This window comes from Lethenteron reissneri, chromosome 8 (genome assembly GCF_015708825.2).
Source record: "Lethenteron reissneri isolate LAM-NWPU_2019-01 chromosome 8, ASM1570882v1, whole genome shotgun sequence".
Lineage (NCBI taxonomy): Eukaryota > Metazoa > Chordata > Hyperoartia > Petromyzontiformes > Petromyzontidae > Lethenteron > Lethenteron reissneri.
In genome coordinates, this window is record NC_083786.1 from 4517480 (window position 1) to 4538224 (window position 20745).

At 46.1% G+C, this 20745-nt stretch overlaps 1 protein-coding gene across 1 annotated transcript; it reads right to left on the bottom strand.

Annotated features, from left to right (window-relative positions):
* Positions 1-337: 337 nt before the first annotated feature.
* Positions 338-18118, bottom strand: LOC133360425 (homeobox protein Nkx-2.1-like). The gene is made up of 2 exons (XM_061579143.1): positions 17416-18118; positions 338-1027 (listed from the first exon to the last, which is right to left on the bottom strand). The coding sequence occupies exons 1-2, from the start codon at positions 17936-17938 to the stop codon at positions 339-341; spliced, it is 1212 nt and encodes a 403-aa protein (XP_061435127.1). The 5' UTR covers positions 17939-18118; the 3' UTR covers position 338.
* Positions 18119-20745: the final 2627 nt, after the last annotated feature.

Genomic DNA, 20745 nt, shown 5'->3' on the forward strand with positions numbered 1-20745 from the left:
TGGACGAGTGAGGCCACGTGGCCGCGAGCCTGAGCGGTGTTCTTCATCGTCAGCGTGTGAGTGTCACCAAACATTTCAAGCACCATTGGGGTTTTGACAGCGGCACCATGATGATAATGATGGGGGGGGGGTGGTGTTTTCACTATTTGTGTATTTTTCGATTTAAAGCTTTCGTGACTGCAGGAATTCATCTTCTTAGTTCTTTCGGTAAAGTCACCTAGAACGTCGTGAGAATTATTTTATTGTGTTTTATTTTTATTATTGTATTTGTGTATTGTCAGGAGCAGGGAGGGGTCGTCTCAGTGGCACCGCACCGAAGAAGACCGCCGCGCTCCAAGTCACCAGAGTCTGCCGCACGAGAGAGCGCCGCCCGTGGCCTGCAAGAGGCCCTCGTAGTCGCAGGCGTGGGACGCCGCCAGGAGTCTAGAAGCAGCGGCCGCCTGGTGTGGCGGAGAGGACATCTGCAGGTGGTGGTGCTGAGGCTGCTGCTGCTGCTGGCTGGAGGAGTGTCCCGAGAAGTTGGCGCACGGGAACATCCCCCTCTCCACGGCCAAAGCGTGGCCAGCCCCCTCGCTGCCGACTGACGCCGCCGCCGCCTCCAGTTGCGCCTGCGCGGCCTTCGCCTCCTTCTTCACGTCCTCCGGTGATCCTCCGATCGTCCTCGGGCTCAGGGACACCTCGCCGCCGTCCGCCGTCGGCTGACGGAGGGCGCCCGGCGTCTTCTCCTTGGTCTGGCGCTTCATCTTGTAGCGGTGGTTCTGGAACCAGATCTTGACCTGCGTCGGGGTGAGGTGGATCATGCTGGCCAGGTGCTCGCGCTCGGGCGCCGACAGGTACTTCTGCTGCTTGAAGCGGCGCTCCAGTTCGTAGACCTGGCCCTGCGAGAAGAGGACTCGTCGCTTGCGCATGCGGACCCCGGCCTGCAGGAAGGGGACCCCGGCCCCCGCGTGGACCCCCGAACCGCGCTCGGGATCACCCGGCGTGGCCGAGGAGACGCTCGTGGAGGCGCCGTGAACGAAGCGGGAGACTTGGGGGGGGGGGGGGCGGGGGGGTGTTGATGGTGATGATGGTGATGACGGTGGTGGTGATGATGGTGGTGGTGTGGATGTTGGTTATAGTGGGTGATGATAATTGTGATGTTAATAATGGTGGGGGATGCGGGGTGTTGATGGTGATGACGGTGGTGATGATGATGGTGGTGGTGTGGATGTTGGTTATCGTGGTTGATGATGGTTGTGATGTTAATAATGGTGGTGGTGATGGTGGTGGGGGTGATGGTGGTGGTGAGGAGCAACACACAGCAACCACACAAGAGAACATTTTAAATACAAAGAACAACATCGTCGCTTTCATAAAAAACACCGTATGCTTGTGACCAGGTGCTGACTATTGTCTCAATATGGTGGTGTGATGATGATGATGATTGATGGTAGTAATGGTGATGATGGATGGCTGGCTACGTACGGTGCGAAAGAAATCCAACATACATACATTATGCAGGTTGTGGATTTGAATGTGGTGATGGTGCAGATGATAGTAATGGTGTTGGTGATGAGTCTGTGGTGATAACGTCTGATGATGCTAGAGGTGCTGATGGTGGTCATAATGGTGTTGATGATTGAGGTGGTGGTTATGAAGGTGGTGATGATGGTGGTGGTAATGGTGTTGATGATTGAGGTGGTGGTTATGAAGGTGGTGATGATGGTGGTGGTAATGGTGTTGATGATTGAGGTGGTGGTTATGAAGGTGGTGATGATGGTGGTGGTAATGGTGTTGATGATTGAGGTGGTGGTTATGAAGGTGGTGATGATGGTGGTGGTAATGGTGTTGATGATTGAGGTGGTGGTTATGAAGGTGGCGATGATGGTGGTGGTAATGGTGTTGATGATTGAGGTGGTGGTTATGAAGGTGGTGATGATGGTGGTGGTAATGGTGTTGATGATTGAGGTGGTGGTTATGAAGGTGGTGATGATGGTGGTGGTAATGGTGTTGATGATTGAGGTGGTGGTTATGAAGGTGGTGATGATGGTGGTGGTAATGGTGTTGATGATTGAGGTGGTGGTTATGAAGGTGGTGATGATGGTGGTGGTAATGGTGTTGATGATTGAGGTGGTGGTTATGAAGGTGGCGATGATGGTGGTGGTAATGGTGTTGATGATTGAGGTGGTGGTTATGAAGGTGGTGATGATGGTGGTGGTAATGGTGTTGATGATTGAGGTGGTGGTTATGAAGGTGGTGATGATGGTGGTGGTAATGGTGTTGATGATTGAGGTGGTGGTTATGAAGGTGGTGATGATGGTGGTGATAATGGTGTTGATGATTGAGGTGGTGGTTATGAAGGTGGTGATGATGGTGGTGGTAATGGTGTTGATGATTGAGGTGGTGGTTATGAAGGTGGTGATGATGGTGGTAATGGTGTTGATGATTGAGGTGGTGGTTATGAAGGTGGTGATGATGGTGGTGGTAATGGTGTTGATGATTGAGGTGGTGGTTATGAAGGTGGTGATGATGGTGGTGGTAATGGTGTTGATGATTGAGGTGGTGGTTATGAAGGTGGCGATGATGGTGGTGGTAATGGTGTTGATGATTGAGGTGGTGGTTATGAAGGTGGTGATGATGGTGGTGGTAATGGTGTTGATGATTGAGGTGGTGGTTATGAAGGTGGTGATGATGGTGGTGGTAATGGTGTTGATGATTGAGGTGGTGGTTATGAAGGTGGTGATGATGGTGGTGGTAATGGTGTTGATGATTGAGGTGGTGGTTATGAAGGTGGTGATGATGGTGGTGGTAATGGTGTTGATGATTGAGGTGGTGGTTATGAAGGTGGCGATGATGGTGGTGGTAATGGTGTTGATGATTGAGGTGGTGGTTATGAAGGTGGTGATGATGGTGGTGGTAATGGTGTTGATGATTGAGGTGGTGGTTATGAAGGTGGTGATGATGGTGGTGGTAATGGTGTTGATGATTGAGGTGGTGGTTATGATGGTGGTGGTAATGGTGTTGATGATTGAGATGGTGGTTATGAAGGTGGTGATGATGGTGGTGGTAATGGTGTTGATGATTGAGGTGGTGGTTATGAAGGTGGTGATGATGGTGGTGGTAATGGTGTTGATGATTGAGGTGGTGGTTATGAAGGTGGTGATGATGGTGGTGGTAATGGTGTTGATGATTGAGGTGGTGGTTATGAAGGTGGCAATGATGGTGGTGGTAATGGTGTTGATGATTGAGGTGGTGGTTATGAAGGTGGTGATGATGGTGGTGGTAATGGTGTTGATGATTGAGGTGGTGGTTATGAAGGTGGCGATGATGGTGGTGGTAATGGTGTTGATGATTGAGGTGGTGGTTATGAAGGTGGTGATGATGGTGGTGGTAATGGTGTTGGTGATTGAGGTGGTGGTTATGAAGGTGGTGATGATGGTGGTGATACTGGTGTTGATGATTGAGGTGGTGGTTATGAAGGTGGTGATGATGGTGGTGGTAATGGTGGTTGTAAAGGTGGAGATGGTGATGATGATGGAGGTGGTGATGTTAGTGATGTCTAAACATCGCCACTGGGGAGACAAAGGCGGCCGGGCGTGGTGCTGGCCACCCACTCTATCGTGTGTCGTGCTCACTATCAGCACTTGTTCCAAAAGTCTGTTTAGGCTATACGGGGGATTTGTGTCTTTGTTGTTGTTGTTGTTTTTGATGATGATTGTAATAGTGGCGGTGACGATGGTGGTAATGCTGGTTGTGAACGTGGAAATGGTGTTAATGATGGAGATGGTGATGCTGATGTTGCTGATAGTGGTGGCGATGATGATGATGATAGTGGTGATGATGGACGTGATGATGATGACGTGTGAATGTTGAACATCTTTCGCACCGTACGTAGCCAACCGTGCTAATCGGACGTTGGTGATGAGAGCCAAACACATAACTACTACACAAATAATAAATATGTTCAGCACAATAATGGACGTTTCTGCACTTAACAAAATGTAGATTCCGTAATAGAATAAACGACGTGTTTGTAAAAAAATAATCACACAAATTAACATTTGTAAAAATCCAACGATCTTGTAGGGTGATGTAGCGGGCAACGTCACATCCTTGAGGATATGTCGAGGGCAAGTAAATGTATGAATTGACTTGTAGACGGAGTTCACACTTTACACTGTGGCGCCTTACTAAAGACAACATCGAAGTTGATCGCAGCCTTCGTCGGTGACTTTGGAGCGGTGCTGAAATGTCCACAATCCTGTGTCAGGGCAGTTAAATAACCCAGCCGGTAATGGATACCCATTGTAAGTTATATGCATCCCCACCTCCCCCTCTGTGGCATTCGCACCTGATCGGCTCACAAGAGACGACATCGCACTTGTCCCTCTATTAAAGACTGAAACAGGAGGATATCTCCACTAATCTGGCTGTCGCCTGATGATGCTGCTTGTAATTACTGGCGAAACGTCGTACTCGAATTGTAAATGTCGTGGGTTTACTCTCCAAAACACCGGTGTTGCTGTACTAGTAACGAATTTGCACGTTTTGTTTACGTGACAAACTTTACTAATTGGCTGTGTCGGGTGGTGGCGGGTTTAACGACACATTTATGCGATCTAACCCAAAAACACCTCTACCTTGGAAGCACGTCACTGTTGACCTGACAATCTTTGCACACGCGCTCCCACGCCACGTGCAACTTCACTGTTCAAAAGTGGTTTGAACGTGAAAAAACGAAACTTTATAACTTTAAAATCAGGTGCGCTCTTTAACGACTCCCACTTGTAAAGTCACTGCAATGACAAATATACCCCGTGTAGACTTTGCAGGCTGTTGGGGCAATTGCTGTTAGCAGGCACCTATGAAGGCCAGCACGGCAAACGAGGGGGTTGGTGGCCAACACCACGTAAGACCGCCATTGTCATTTGAGGCTGAGTCGACCTAGGTGAGACTCGGTACCGATTCATATAACCGTCAGTGGCGTTGGCCCAGGAGCGGGAATTGAATTGGGGTAACCGGTTTCCAAACGCAGCGGGCTAACCGCTACATTGCCGCTCTCTACACCATCGCGTGCTGGACACACACGCATACAAAGACAAAGGTCCCCCGTGTAGCCTTAACAGATTGTTGGGGCAAGAGCTGTTCGTGAGCACCTCTGAAGGACACACACACACACGGACGCACAAAGCGTCGGAGTGAATCTCCAGGGTACGCGACTGCCGTCTGGCAATGCGTTCCAAATAGACTCCAATGAGTACAGGAGCCACGAATGGTCTCCTGATGAATGATGCAACTTTCTGGTGGAACAACAGCCCAGGTTAGATCCCGACCCTGACGCCCGCTGTACGTTTGGAGTTTGCGTGTTCGCTCTCCCCGTGATCGCGTGGATTTTTCTTTGGGGGGGTCATCGGCTTTCTTCGCTCCACGTTTAAAATCCATCACGCGTTTAGAGCAATTGACCGCAATGCATCTCCACACGATGCGCCACTTTGCGTTGAGCTATCTTTTGTGGGCAGGTCACTTCTGAAAACGAGCTATATAGCTCAGCGGCCCTTACCTGGTAAAATAGAATAAAAAAAAATTAGTTAAGTGTGATCAATGAGTGTGGCTCCTGCCGCCTCTGCAGGTATGTATGTTGAACTTCTTTCGCACAGCACCTAGCCAACGGTGCGAATCAGAGGTGCGGGGGGATGACAACAATCTCAACACAGAACAAGGTTCTAAAGAAATTCGACATTTTTACCGGTATCAAAGTCAATAACACGTGTTAAGATGTTCAAACACCAAATAGATACCCTTCGCGAGGAATCAAGGCTGCGTCAATCACACACAGTACTTGCGCGGTGCAACGTGATAACACTGGTCCACACAATTTTTTTGACAAGGTATTCCAACGCTTTGAATGTAATTTTGGGGTGCTGATTCCGAATCTGGCATCAGTTTTTGTCTATCACATCAGGTTTTAAAGATTGCATTTTCAATAAAACCTGCAGAAGAAAAATATTAAATAAATGCGGATATCTACATAAAATTATATTATAAACACACTATCCTAAAAATACAGCACCATATTTTAACACTAAAGCAGTCACCGACTCGCAACAACTTGCAATCATAAGTGACAGAGTTCATTTCGGGTAAAATCAATGAAAATGAGGTATGCCGATAGCATAAAAATGAGATGTGATAGGGCAAATCTGAGATCAGATTTGAAATCAGCACCCTAAAATTAGTCTTAAACAGCTGCAAAAGTCCAGGCCAGAAAAAAATGTGTTTTTTTTTGTTGACCTATGTAATCGGGCACAATTGTGTTGAGCTGGCTTGACACTGCCGATCAGACCCAGAAGCTCCAAAACTGATCATTATTGGTCTGGGAAAGGCAATCGGCTGATGGGCCAAATCCAGATTTTCCCAAACGCCAGTCTCCTTGAGAGACCACGCTCCGTTTTTCTTCTCTCACCACTTTACTCCCCATTCTGATACAAGTATCTCGTTCCACGCTGCCCGCGCCCGATGGTTGTTCAACACGTCCCGCGTGACGCGCAAAGCAATTTGCGCTGTCGGCAGCAAGCGAAACTCGTGTACACACACAATAGACAAAGATTACCGTATAGCCTTAATATGCTGGTAGAGAAAGTGCTGTTAACGAGCATCTATGAAGGCCGGCACGGCACACGGATGAGTGGGTGACCAAAACCACACCCGGTCGCCTTTGTCTTTCCGCGTTCATCAGGTATTCATATGAGGCTGAGTCAACCTAGTGGAGGCCCAGGACCGGTTCAAATAATCATCACTGGTGTTTGCTGTGAGCGCGAATCGAACTCGGTTGGCCGGGTCCGGAGCGCAGCGCGCTAACCACTGCGCCACCGCTCATCTCACGCGCACATGTACGCGCACGTGCACACTGATATCTCAGTCTTCATTGGATCGCCTCTATTAACGCAAGACAGCCTACAATTGCTTAGCGCGTCACGTGGGACGTGTTTAACAATCATCTGGCGTGCGCGGTGTGGAACGAGTTAATTTGTATTTCAATGGGGAGCGATAAATTGATGAACGTGGAAAGACGCTGCGTGGTTGGTGGGCCGTGAGGACTGGCGTTTGGGGAAACCCGGGGCTGGAACACAGCTTATTCTTGGTTCTTTCGGTAAAGTCACGTAGAAGGGAAATAATAAAATAATAAAAATAAAACATTATAAAATACAATTCTCACGAGGTATCGGCCACAACGCAAGCAGCCGGCCTCAGGTGAAGAAACCGAGCTGTCGGAAGGACAAGAATATGAATCCCTGCAGTCACGAAAGCTTCAAATCGAAATGGAACACAGCTGTTGATTTCGTACGTGGAGACATATGCAGAGCAGAGTCACACGCCTTTGTATACTGATATCATGGAGGGTAAGCGTTGATCAGCGCCCCTCGGGCAAAAATACACACACAACTGCGATGGAGATGGACTTAATTACGATATTTCAATCGCACGATTGGGTAGGAACTGCTGCACGTAGCTGCATTATAATTGTCTGAATAACGTACGGATGTACTGTTTGTTGAACTTCTTTCGCACCGTACGTAGCCAACTGTGCAAGGGAAAATTAAGCTCATACAATCAAAACGTGGAGGCCTTCATCTCGCGTTGGACCGATGAAGGGCTATACCGTATTCTTGTTGTTCTCGTTGTTTATTACGATTGCGTTTATGAAATGTACTCTTCTGAGCATTGTTGTAGTGTCTGATAACGACCAGCGTGGTGAAGTATGGCCAAACAACCCCGTTGATCGTCACGACGGCGAAGGGGTCGAGGCCTTCATCATCCAGCCATTGATTGAACAAGGGGCTGTAAAGAATAACAATAACTATTTCAATTATCACACGTGACTGTATACGTAAGTGATAAACCGAAAGGGTGGACACGATGCCACCATTCCAGATAGCAGGGGCAGAGGTCGCAAACGGGTTTTTATTCCTTACCCGTACCCGGCCGCACCAGGGTCGCGAACGGGTACCCGTTCCCTACCCGTACCCGTACCCTACCCGAAATGAGTGACAAACGGTTACTCACCAGTGACTCACGGCCTATCCGTACCCGTACCCGGCCGCACCAGGGTCGCAAACGGCTACCCGTACCCGGTCGGGTACGGGTAGCCGGGTATCGGGTAAGGTACGGGTATCGGGTACCCGGTTGCGACCTCTGAGCAGGGGGTTGCCTGAACGCACCACGAGAAATGAGAAACATTTATCATCCACGCGTCCTGACGTGACACTTGCTGGATCGATCCGACACCGCGGCCGTCCCGTGCTCGCCGAGGGTGCATTGGCTTCCCGTTGCCGAACTATTACACTTCTAGGGTTGCATGAACACACAAAGTGCTTGCCACGAATGCACCACAATAGCTTGCTGGTTTCGTCAAGGAGCATGAGCCATCACGCGAACTCCGCTCATCCTCGCAGCGACGGCTTTTGGCTCAGCCATCGAACAAAGACGGCCTCACTGCATCGCGAGGTTCTTTCAGATGCCGTTCTGCGGCCGTCTGGAACGCTTCTTCCTTCCGATATTAGATATTGGGGAAGCCACTTTTTAAAATCTGCATTGAAAACGAATTTCTTTAGAATTGTTTTATTCTGTTGAATCGGTTGTCCTTCTCAAGCACCTCCGAATAGCGCCGGTTGGCTCCGTGTGGTGCTAAGTTCAACATACATGCATCTACAGGTGCTAAATAAGTTCAACATACATGCATCTACAGGTGCTAAATAAGTTCAACATACATGCATCTACAGGTGCTAAATAAGTTCAACATACATGCATCTACAGGTGCTAAATAAGTTCAACATACATGCATCTACAGGTGCTAAATAAGTTCAACATACATGCATCTACAGGTGCTAAATAAGTTCAACATACATGCATCTACAGGTGCTAAATAAGTTCAACATACATGCATCTACAGGTGCTAAATAAGTTCAACATACATGCATCTACAGGTGCTAAATAAGTTCAACATACATGCATCTACAGGTGCTAAATAAGTTCAACATACATGCATCTACAGGTGCTAAATAAGTTCAACATACATGCATCTACAGGTGCTAAATAAGTTCAACATACATGCATCTACAGGTGCTAAATAAGTTCAACATACATGCATCTACAGGTGCTAAATAAGTTCAACATACATGCATCTAAAGGTGCTAAATAAGTTCAACATACATGCATCTACAGGTGCTAAATAAGTTCAACATACATGCATCTACAGGTGCTAAATAAGTTCAAAATACATGCATCTACAGGTGCTAAATAAGTTCAACATACATGCATATACAGGTGCTAAATAAGTTCAACATACATGCATCTACAGGTGCTAAATAAGTTCAACATACATGCATCTACAGGTGCTGAATAAGTTCAACATACATGCATATACAGGTGCTAAATAAGTTCAACATACATGCATATACAGGTGCTAAATAAGTTCAACATACATGCATCTACAGGTGCTAAATAAGTTCAACATACATGCATCTACAGGTGCTAAATAAGTTCAACATACATGCATCTACAGGTGCTAAATAAGTTCAACATACATGCATCTACAGGTGCTAAATAAGTTCAACATACATGCATCTACAGGTGCTGAATAAGTTCAACATACATGCATCTACAGGTGCTAAATAAGTTCAACATACATGCATATACAGGTGCTAAATAAGTTCAACATACATGCATCTACAGGTGCTAAATAAGTTCAACATACATGCATCTACAGGTGCTAAATAAGTTCAACATACATGTATCTACAGGTGCTAAATAAGTTCAACATACATGCATCTACAGGTGCTAAATAAGTTCAACATACATGCATTTACAGGTGCTAAATAAGTTCAACATACATGCATTTACAGGTGCTAAATAAGTTCAACATACATGCATCTACAGGTGCTAAATAAGTTCAACATACATGCATCTACAGGTGCTAAATAAGTTCAACATACATGCATTTACAGGTGCTAAATAAGTTCAACATACATGCATCTACAGGGGCTAAATAAGTTCAACATACATGCATCTACAGGTGCTAAATAAGTTCAACATACATGCATCTACAGGTGCTAAATAAGTTCAACATACATGCATTTACAGGTGCTAAATAAGTTCAACATACATGCATCTACAGGTGCTAAATAAGTTCAACATACATGCATCTACAGGTGCTAAATAAGTTCAACATACATGCGTCGACAGGTGCTAAATAAGTTCAACATACATGCATCTACACGTGCTAAATAAGTTCAACATACATGCATCTACAGGTGCTAAATAAGTTCAACATACATGCATCTACAGGTGCTAAATAAGTTCAACATACATGCATCTACAGGTGCTAAATAAGTTCAACATACATGTATCTACAGGTGCTAAATAAGTTCAACATACATGCATCTACAGGTGCTAAATAAGTTCAACATACATGCATCTACAGGTGCTAAATAAGTTCAACATACATGCATCTACAGGTGCTAAATAAGTTCAACATACATGCATCTACAGGTGCTAAATAAGTTCGACATACATGCCTCTACAGGTGCTAAATAAGTTCAACATACATGCATCTACAGGTGCTAAATAAGTTCGACATACATGCATCTACAAGTGCTAAATAAGTTCAACATACATGCATCTACAGGTGCTAAATAAGTTCGACATACATGCATCTACAGGTGCTAAATAAGTTCAACATACATGCATCTACAGGTGCTAAATAAGTTCAACACACATGCATCTGCAGGTGCTAAATAAGTTCAACATACATGCATCTACAGGTGCTAAATAAGTTCAACATACATGCATCTACAGGTACTAAATAAGTTCAACATACATGCATCTACAAGTGCTAAATAAGTTCAACATACATGCATCTACAGGTGCTAAATAAGTTCAACATACATGCATCTACAGGTGCTAAATAAGTTGAACATACATGCATCTACAGGTGCTAAATAAGTTCAACATACATACATCTACAGGTGCTAAATAAGTTCAACATGCATGCATCTACAGGTGCTAAATAAGTTCAACATACATGCATCTACAGGTGCTAAATAAGTTCAACATGCATGCATCTACAGGTGCTAAATAAGTTCAACATACATGCATCTACAGGTGCTAAATAAGTTCAACATACATGCATCTACAGGTGCTAAATAAGTTCAACATACATGCATCTACAGGTGCTAAATAAGTTCAACATACATGCATCTACAAGTGCTAAATAAGTTCAACATACATGCATCTACAGGTGCTAAATGAGTTTAACATACATGCATCTACAGGTGCTAAATAAGTTCAACATACATGCATCTACAGGTGCTAAATAAGTTCAACATACATGCATCTACAGGTGCTAAATAAGTTCAACATGCATGCGTCGACAGCGCAGCGACGTGTTCCGTGTTACAGCAAGGCAACTTCAAATGATGAAGTTGAAAAAAAAATATTCTTTGTTTTCATTGGTTCTTTTGGTAAAAGTCACGTAGACAGAAAATAAAAAAAAGTTCAAATAAAAAATAAAATACAAAATAAAAGCAAAAAACCCACGACGTTTCGATCGCAAAATATAATTTTGTTAATCACACATTCATCTTCACTCCCCGGCCCTCGTCGACAAAATAATTATCTGTCTAAACCTGATTGAGTGATTATGGCCTTAAATGGAACTTGGAGGCTTAAATTAAACTTTTTTTATGTTACCAGGTAAGGCCCACTAAGCTGTGTAATTATTTTTCAGAAGCGACCTGGCCACAGATGATAGCCCAACGAAGTAGCTTGTCATCACGTGGACATTCATAGCAGCAAGATACTCTAAACGCAAGTTGATTTTAAAAGTGAGGATGATAACTCCGATTTTTGTTTTGTTTTCATCTTTGGAGGGATGCTGTCGTTCCACCCGATTTGCGCTTCATATCCGCCGCAAATAGTCATTTGTACCATCGCTTTTCTCTCTCTCCCTCCCTCTGTCAAAAGTGCGCTGTCAAATATAATCTAATTAAAGCCATAGTGGGATTGTGATGTTTTACAGGTAAGGCCATTTACGATTCTGGTGTTTTTCAATAATAGCCTGGTACAATATTCGATATTGGAAGTGTCCCAGGAGTGTGGACATATTTTGACAGTATGAGAATCAATGGTAATAATAATTAAAGTTTACATTTAAAAATATATTAATTCTTCATCTTGTTAATTGGATGTAGACTTTTTTATTTTTTGAAATCGTGCCTGCTCATATACAGTAATTGTTTGCTTTTGTTGTTGTGAGAGAGATGGTTTCAAAAATTATCCAAGTTTGTGCTCTCCACTTGATCTGGATGAAGATTCGTGGGGGGTGGTCTATGACTCTTTGTGAATGCCGACCCAGCCTGGGTCAAAAAACTCAATTAACGAATATTCCATATCGTACAATATAATATGTATATATAATTAATTATGGACTCGCTAGCACACGGAGTTGTAAGACAAATTTATTTGAAGTCACTACTACCTTTCATAGCATAATTTTGATTAACTTATCGTTGGCATATACGGATAAAATGTGGCTTATAATGTAACTTATTATTAATTAATTGCGTGCCGAATTAATACCAACAACTGATAATTTTGCACGAGCAGTGAACTATATATATATAGCTAAAAACTATATAAAGGGAATATATAAATGGGAAGTTAGATTTATTGGACATGTAATGAGAAAACGAGAGACTGAATACAAATTAATTAACGGGGAACTCTTCGAGGTGCCATTAGAACAATTGGGATACACCTCGGAGTGAGTCTCCAGTGCAACGTTCTTGAGTAAATGTGTTGTGATCAGAGCTGCATGGAAGAAAGTCCGTGTGCCCGACGTGCTCCACAGAGCGCGTGGCTCGTAGATATATATATACAGTCTATATCTAAACTTGTAAGGAGATCGCCTATGTGTTCCACGTGCGCGCGTGTGTCCACGTGGAACGCGTGCGCGCGCACACACGCACATGCAACGCGCGCGCGCACACGCACGCTGAGACCTCAGTCGTAATCTGAATCGGCTTCATTAACGCAGACGACGCGAATTGCTTGGCGCGTCACGCGAGACGCGTTTAACAATCATCGGGCGCGTGCAGTGCGAAAATGAGTTCATGTGAATGGTGAGTCATTGATGAACGCGGGAAAACAGAGCGCGGTGGATGGCGAGTACTGGAGTTTGGGAAACCTCTGCGTGGGTAAACACATGCGTGGCCCCATTCGATTAAATCGGCAAATAACATCGTCTGCATTATACGAGTGCGTTAAACATTGCCTTGAATGTCAAATGAACGCTCGTACTTGACGGATGCCGGCTATTATGGGAGATTCTATATATATATATTAAATGAGTTCTGCAGATATACAATGAAAAGGATCAGTCCGCTTATATATATACATACACAGATATATACATACAGACGTTTCATATAAACGTGGTATGGCACGAACTTCGCCAAAACCTTCAAAGAATGTATCGAGTACTTATACACAAGACAATAGTAATAATGCCACGTGTTCTTTATCTACAGCCACGATAAGCATCACCCAGTTTCGAGATTCCTTTTCAGGACGAGCCTGTACTGGTCCAATTCGTCTGTTGAATTCGTGGGTGTCTATTTTGTTTTGCTTGCATATCACACGCATTCGATGGCCTAATAATACTCGACATCATGTGCAGACATTTCAATGAACCCACTTGCAGTGCTGCCGATCAATTTAATTTCAAACGCATTATTTTTTGGCGATGCTGACATTTGCGGTGGTTAACTAGCAGAAATGACAACAACAACAGCAACATTGAACACATTTGTACGTTGCATACAGAGGCGGTAGCAGCTGCACGGCACCACACAGCGGACCGTGTGTCCGTACTCTCGATCTGTTTCAAGATTGCAAAAAGGGATAATACATCGGAACTTGTTTTCACCTGGCAAAATAAAGGAGGCCGATTGTTTTAAAACTAGATTTCAAAAAATGCTGTTGTATAATCCCTACATACCGACTAATAACCAGGTTCTTCCATGATCATCTCAATTCGCATTCGCCTCGTGAAATCAAAGTCAAATAGTCAAAGCATCTTCTTGCTTAACCGACCAATGGGATAATCCAGTATGTCGTTGAAAACTCCACATTTCTACGGTGAGGACCAGGCTCTCCATGGGATGACCACTCGACTGGTTGGTTGGTCATCATATATTGGACTCGCAAACTTCAAATTCCGAGCCAAGCATGTGTGTATGTTGAAGCTGTTTCGCACCGTACGTCGCCAGCCGTGCTGATGGGAGGTGCGGGGGAAGGACAACAAACTAAACACAAGAAGCAGTTCTAAAGAAATTCGTTTTCAGTCTTACTTATATTTACAAAATAAGATTGTATGGCCTTAAACGCGAAACGTCTGTAATAGGCGACGTTTCGTGCAACGGCCCATCTTCATGTGCTATCACTCCCTCACTGATGTTTGACGTGACTATTAAAGAGATATTGTTTGTAATTTTAATGGAATATTACACGTCTGTGTACATGTTTATTTAAAATGCGGATCAAAAATATTCACCCTTCTCAAAGGGTTAGAGCCGAACGGATCCGTCACCTATCATTATTATTCTTTGGTGAGCGGGAGGGGTACATGCATTCACGACTCTCATTGTAATGCACGTTGGACTTCTTTCGCACCGTACGTAACTTAACCGTGCAAATCGGAGGTGCGGTGGAAGGATGATTGGCCGTAGCGTCTCTGTGGCGTGAGCGTTGACACCGCAAGCAAGAGCAGAAACGCGGCGAGTGCTACCAATCAACCTCCACAGGTTTTTGCGAGACCCAAAGTTTTAAATAGTTGGTTTTCGAATTTGTCCAAAAAAAAATTAGACTCGTGTGTGTGTGTATTTTGTCTATGTGCCTTGTCCTGTCTAAGAGATGTCAGTTACCGTGGGCTTTCCATCCGTTTAGCTCCGTCCGTGACATTTATTCAAGAACGTTTTGTTAGATGCTGCCAGTTGCATTCGGACTCGAGTGTGTGTGTATATGTGTGTGTATATGTGTGTGTATATGTGTCTATGTGTATGTGTGTGTATATGTGTGTAGGGAGCGGTAGTGTAGCGGTTAGCGCGCTGCGCTATGAACCCGGCGACACGGGTTCGATTCCCTCTCACGGCCAACACCAGTGACGATTATTTGAACCGGTCCCGGGCCTCCCCTAGGTCGACTCAGCCTCAAATGAGTACCTGGTGCGGTGTGTAAACATTACCACTGGGGAGACAAAGGCGGTCGGGCGTGGTGCTGGCCACCCACCCCCTCGTGTACCGTTGCGGCCTTCATAGGTGCTCGCTAACAGCACTTGCCCCTACAGTCTGTTAAGGCTATACGGGGGATCTTTATATATGAGTGGGGAGCGGTAGTGTAGCGGTTAGCGCGCTGCGCTATGAACCCGGCGACCAAGGTTCCCGCTCACGGCCAACACCAGTAACGATTATCTGAACGGGTCCTGGGCCTCCCCTAGGTCGACTCAGCCTTAAATGAGTACCTGGTGTGGTGTGTAAACATCGCCACTGGGGAGACAAAGGCGGTCGGGCGTGGTGCTGGCCACCCACCCCCTCTTGTACCGTTCTGGCCTTCATAGGTGCTCGCTAACAGCACTTGCCCCTACAGTCTGTTAAGGCTACACGGGGGATCTTTTTATCTTTTTATCTTTGTATATATGTGTGTGTATATATATGTGTGTATATATATGTGTGTGTGTGTATATATGTGTGTGTATATATGTGTGTGTAAATGTGTGTGTAAATGTGTGTGTGTGTATATGTGTGTGTGTATTAACGTTAGTGACAAAAACAAAATCACTGGGTCCTTGCAGGACATCGTTCTGGTGTATGTGAATGACAATCCGTCACACTGCGTGTATGCGGTATATGTGTATATAGATAGATATACACACACACACGACGAGAAACCAGGAGCGGACTTTGGCCACTTTCATCACCGCCACGGCCGCTTGCTCGTAAAGACGAAGTGATTTAAAATCCGATTTCACATTTATATTCCCAGCCCTTGAAAAACGCACAAATAAATCTTTCGTCGACCTAAATTATCCAATAAAGAAGTTTCAATATTTTTGATCAGAACATTTTAAAGGAGAGCGATTATTTGTGCCAAATGTACAGCCTTCTAGCCGTTATAGAGCATGATTATAAATTTACAGCAACGACAAAGATCCCCCGTGTATCGCATGAACAGACTTTTGGGGCAAGCGCTCTTAGTGAGCACCTATTAAAGGCCGACACGAAGAACGAGGGGATGAGTTGCCAGCACCACGCCCGGCCGCCTTTGTATCTTCAGTGGCTATGTTTACACACCGAACCAGGTACTCATTTGAGGCTGAGTCGACCTCTGGGAGGCTCAGGACTGGTACAGATAATCGTCACTGGTGCTGCTGGCCATGAGTGGGAATTGAACTCAGGTCGCCTGGTTCATAGTGCAGCGTGCTAAACGCGAACCCAACCGCTCTTCATAAAAAAATAAACTCACAACACTCACTAATTCAGCCGTCATCTCCACTTGTCAAAGGCAGTGTTAAATTGAATGCAGACGAGGGTAAATGTGTTTTTTTTTGTTTCAATCGATCACTTTTTTCAATTTTAATTTCTACAGCGCCTAAATATACGTGGGGAAGACTGCTCACTCGGCACTAGGCGGGCTCGGAGCGAGGATGATTGACGTAAGGCACGACCACTTCAGAGCCTATCCGTAACAATCTTCTAATATCCGATCCTACATTTCAATGTACAACAATCATTTAAAGAGGTTTATATAAAATTAAGGACACAAATAAGGTGAAACGGATTGCGGAGCGCCTAAATCGTTTCTGGAACTGCGCTTCGCGCTCTTCTGGCAAAAACGTCGAGCACGGCTGGCTGGCTACGCAGAGTGCGAAAGACGCTCAACTCACACACAACACAAAGCGCAGAGAGGACGTAGAAACGGCGTCGCGACCAGCCTTAACCAGGGGACAGGACGCCGACTGCACGGACGGCCGCATGGATGCATTGAGAATGAGCAATTCGATTTAAAGCTTTCGTGACTGCAGGGATTCATCTTCTTGGTTCTTTCGGTAAAGTCACGTAGAATTATAATATTTTATTTTTATTATTTTATTATTTCCATTCTACGTGACTTTACCGAAAGAACCAAGAAGATGGGAATGAGCAATTGAAGAAATAAAATTGATAATCGTAAAGGCGGCGGGTAAAGAGGCCCGCCCTTAAAGAAAATCGCATTAAATAGAAATATAAAAACTAACGGGGGGTTTATTTTTTTTGGGGGGTGGGGGGAAGAGGGGGGAAAGAGGTCCGACAAAAATAAATTCGTGCAAAGCGAAGGACTCACTCGAGTGGAATCTGACCGCCTCTTGCGCCGGACTCAGCCACGCTGCTGAACTGGTGGAGGTCGCGTCCGTGTAGCCGTGGTGGATGTCAGCGAGGCTGCCCAGCGCGCCGTAGCTCTGCACGGAGCCGTGGTGGAAGGAGGGAGCAGTATGCTGATGCTGCGCCAAACTCTGATTGAGATGCTGGTGATGGTGGTGGTGGTGATGATGGTGAGGGTGGTGATGCAGCTGATGGTCTTGACCGTGCTGCTGCTGCTGCTGCAACAGATGCTGCTGCTGCTGTTGCTGGTGCGTCTGATGTTGATGGTTGTGATGCTGTTGGCCTGGTTGGTGCTGCTGCTGCTGCTGCTGCTCGTGTAGCTGTTGTTGCTGCTGCTGCTGTTGCCTGTACGCGTTGCTGAACGAAACTCCGAAAGTGGAGGGCACATCCATCGCGCTCACTTTTCTGAACGCCTCCTCGAAAGGGCTCAGAATGTGAGCAACGGAAAACTGGGTTCTGCATTGAGGCTTCGGACTTTGCGACATATCTGCTGGGTTCAAATATAAGTGTGAGCTCGGGCCGCTACTTACGACGATAGAAGCGAATTTCCTTTATGTTTACGTTCCCTCGTTTTTTTTTATTGAAAGAAAAAAAACATTAGAAAAGAAAAAACGCGTTCTATTCTTTATCTCAACAGATCCCAAAGAGACCGGGCCCCTATATTAGTCAGACTCGTAGGCACGACCAAAATGCAGGTACGAAGCGACGCGCTTGTGTATTTAACGTGGGCGCCAGGGCTTTAAGAAAGGCGGAGCTCGGCCAAAAGGGAGACCCTCACAATTGGACCGTTTCCCTCCCGAGTCCTAGAGACGCTGAGGCTGCCACCCCCCCCCCTGTCTCCCCTTTATCTCGGCCGAGGGCCACCCACGGACCCACGCCACCCCGCGTGGGTCCGTGAACGCAGCACAATTAGGGCTGCCGCGCGCAGATTATCGCCGACTGCGCGTCGAGGCCACGTGTCCCGCTTCTCAATCGAGTTAAATGTGACGGCAGCTGCGGGCTACTGCTACTGCTGCTGCTGTGGTGGTGGTAGATCGCATCGTCTGTGCCACCGGTGGTTGCTGTTTGTTAGCTGGACGCGTGGCGGGCTTGGTTATATTTTTTAGGTGGTGCGGGGGCTTGTGTTCATAAACCGTAATTTAAAAATAAAATTTGTTGATGATGATGAATGTACAGCATTGTTTGTCCATCCGCAGCTGGATGAGGGCCTCCCTGACGCCTTGTGCGGGTCGCGAGCATTATTTGGCGTAGAGCAGGCTCCGGCAACCTCATTAAGGGCTGCCTCGCGGCATTACGCATTGAGGCCGTCTCGTATTCACACGCATTGCGGCTCTTGTACTATGGAGTTGTTTTATCGAATTCGAAAATAATGTTTATTTTTGCTATTTTGATTACTGACCCGTGGCATAGAGCGAGAGCAGTACAGCAATGGGTGTTGCTGCTACTACCCCTCTTGTTGACTCCGCAAAGCCCCGTGGCAACCTATTTGTGCGTGGTGGTGCTCACCCATCCGAGAGCTCTCCAGGCTTGCGCCTGCTTAGCTCCCGAGATGTGACGAGGTTTAGCCCCACAACTCGTTAATTTGGTCGGAGGAAACCCTACACTTCGTTACGAGTTTATATTCATAATAAACGTTTTTGGGTTAGATCGCGTTATGTATATATGTGTCGTAACCCTCCACCACCCGACACGGCCAATCAGTACAAAAGTGTCACGTTGACAAAAGACAAAATAGTTCACTACTTCAGCCCACCGGTGTGTTGAAGAGTGAATCCACAACATTTTACAGTTTTTGAGTACGACGTTTCGCTGGTAATTACATCCAGCATCATCGGGCAATTTTCCAGAATGGTGAAGCCCTCATTTGCTCCCGGTCTTAAACAGAGCAGCAGGGTGACGTCATCATTTAACTATGGAATTTCCATCACCGACTCACGGATCGCCCATTTCTAATGTTATGGTTAAGCTCATGGGGTGGTGGTGTTGGCTATGCACGCCTCGAATCCAGCACTGTGGGTCTCGAGGTACCATAACCCTGGCTTGGTCAGGAGAAGGCAGCAAAAAAAATGTGTACTCCACCTGTTACTCCCACATGTAAACCACTCATTAATTGGTCGATAGACATCTTAATATATAGAGAGGACCGCAGAACTTGGGCAATTGTTGGCGCTGGCTGCTGCCGTTCCCGCTTGTCCATGGCTCCGAGTCGCGTCTCCGAGTCGCTCTCTCTCTACGGGAGTGAGCGAATTTTGTGCGGGGACGGCGCGTTACAGGTTGAAATTATTATTAACATTATAAAAGCGCAGCCCTGCAACTGCTTGCTCACCGCACTGCTGGCAGAAGTAGTCTCCACTAGAGCAAACTGTTGATAGCAAGCCCCCCCCCCACCACCACCCCCTCTATTTGAGTGTGTCTTCCATACTAACCAAGATGTCTTGAAATAAACTATCAAACTACGAACATTTTTTTTATTTTTACAGGTAAGGCCCACTGAGCTATACAGCTATTTTTCAGAAGCGACCTGGCCACAAATGATAGCTCAACGAAGTGGCTCGTCACGTGGAAATTCATAGCAGCAAAATGCTCTGGACGCATGTTTCTAAACGTAGAGGGGAAAAACCGGAGGACCTGGAGAAAATCCAAGCGTCCACGGCGAGGACATGGGAACTCCGAATATATAGCCCGTCAGGGTCGCGATTGAACCCACGACTTCCTGTATTCCCGGCGAGACATTTAACATCTCGCCACCGTGACCACGACGTGGTGTGAGTACCCACATTTTACCCCACCACACCCGACCGTTCGCCGAGCTGCTCACCTCGTGAGCAGCCTGCCTTGTACAAACCATGCCCTAGTAATTACTACCTCACTCAAAAGACATTTTCCCTTGTACCCTCTCGGAACCCCCGAGAGTCGCTTTGGTCACTTCGAGAGCCCCCGGGTTCTGGGGCTACTTAACGCCGAGTGATTAATGAGTAACCCCTCCCCACCCACACCCCCCTTCTTCCATCCCCTCCTGCACCATTGAGTGACGTAGCCGAATAGATGCATCGGGATGCTGCCGCAGTGGTGCAGTTTATAGTTCGCATCAAACACAAACTCGACTCGCAATCCAGAAGTCGCCGGTTCGATTTCCCATCTCCCGGAGCGGCAGCTTAAAACGACGGGGCATGTTTCTTCGATCATGCCGTCGTCTGTTCACAGAGCGGTGTCAAATGATTTGAGCAGGGTGCATGCAAGGCGCCTGGCCCCATTGTGGAAGAGTAGGCCAAATTACCCTCGAGAGGGCCAC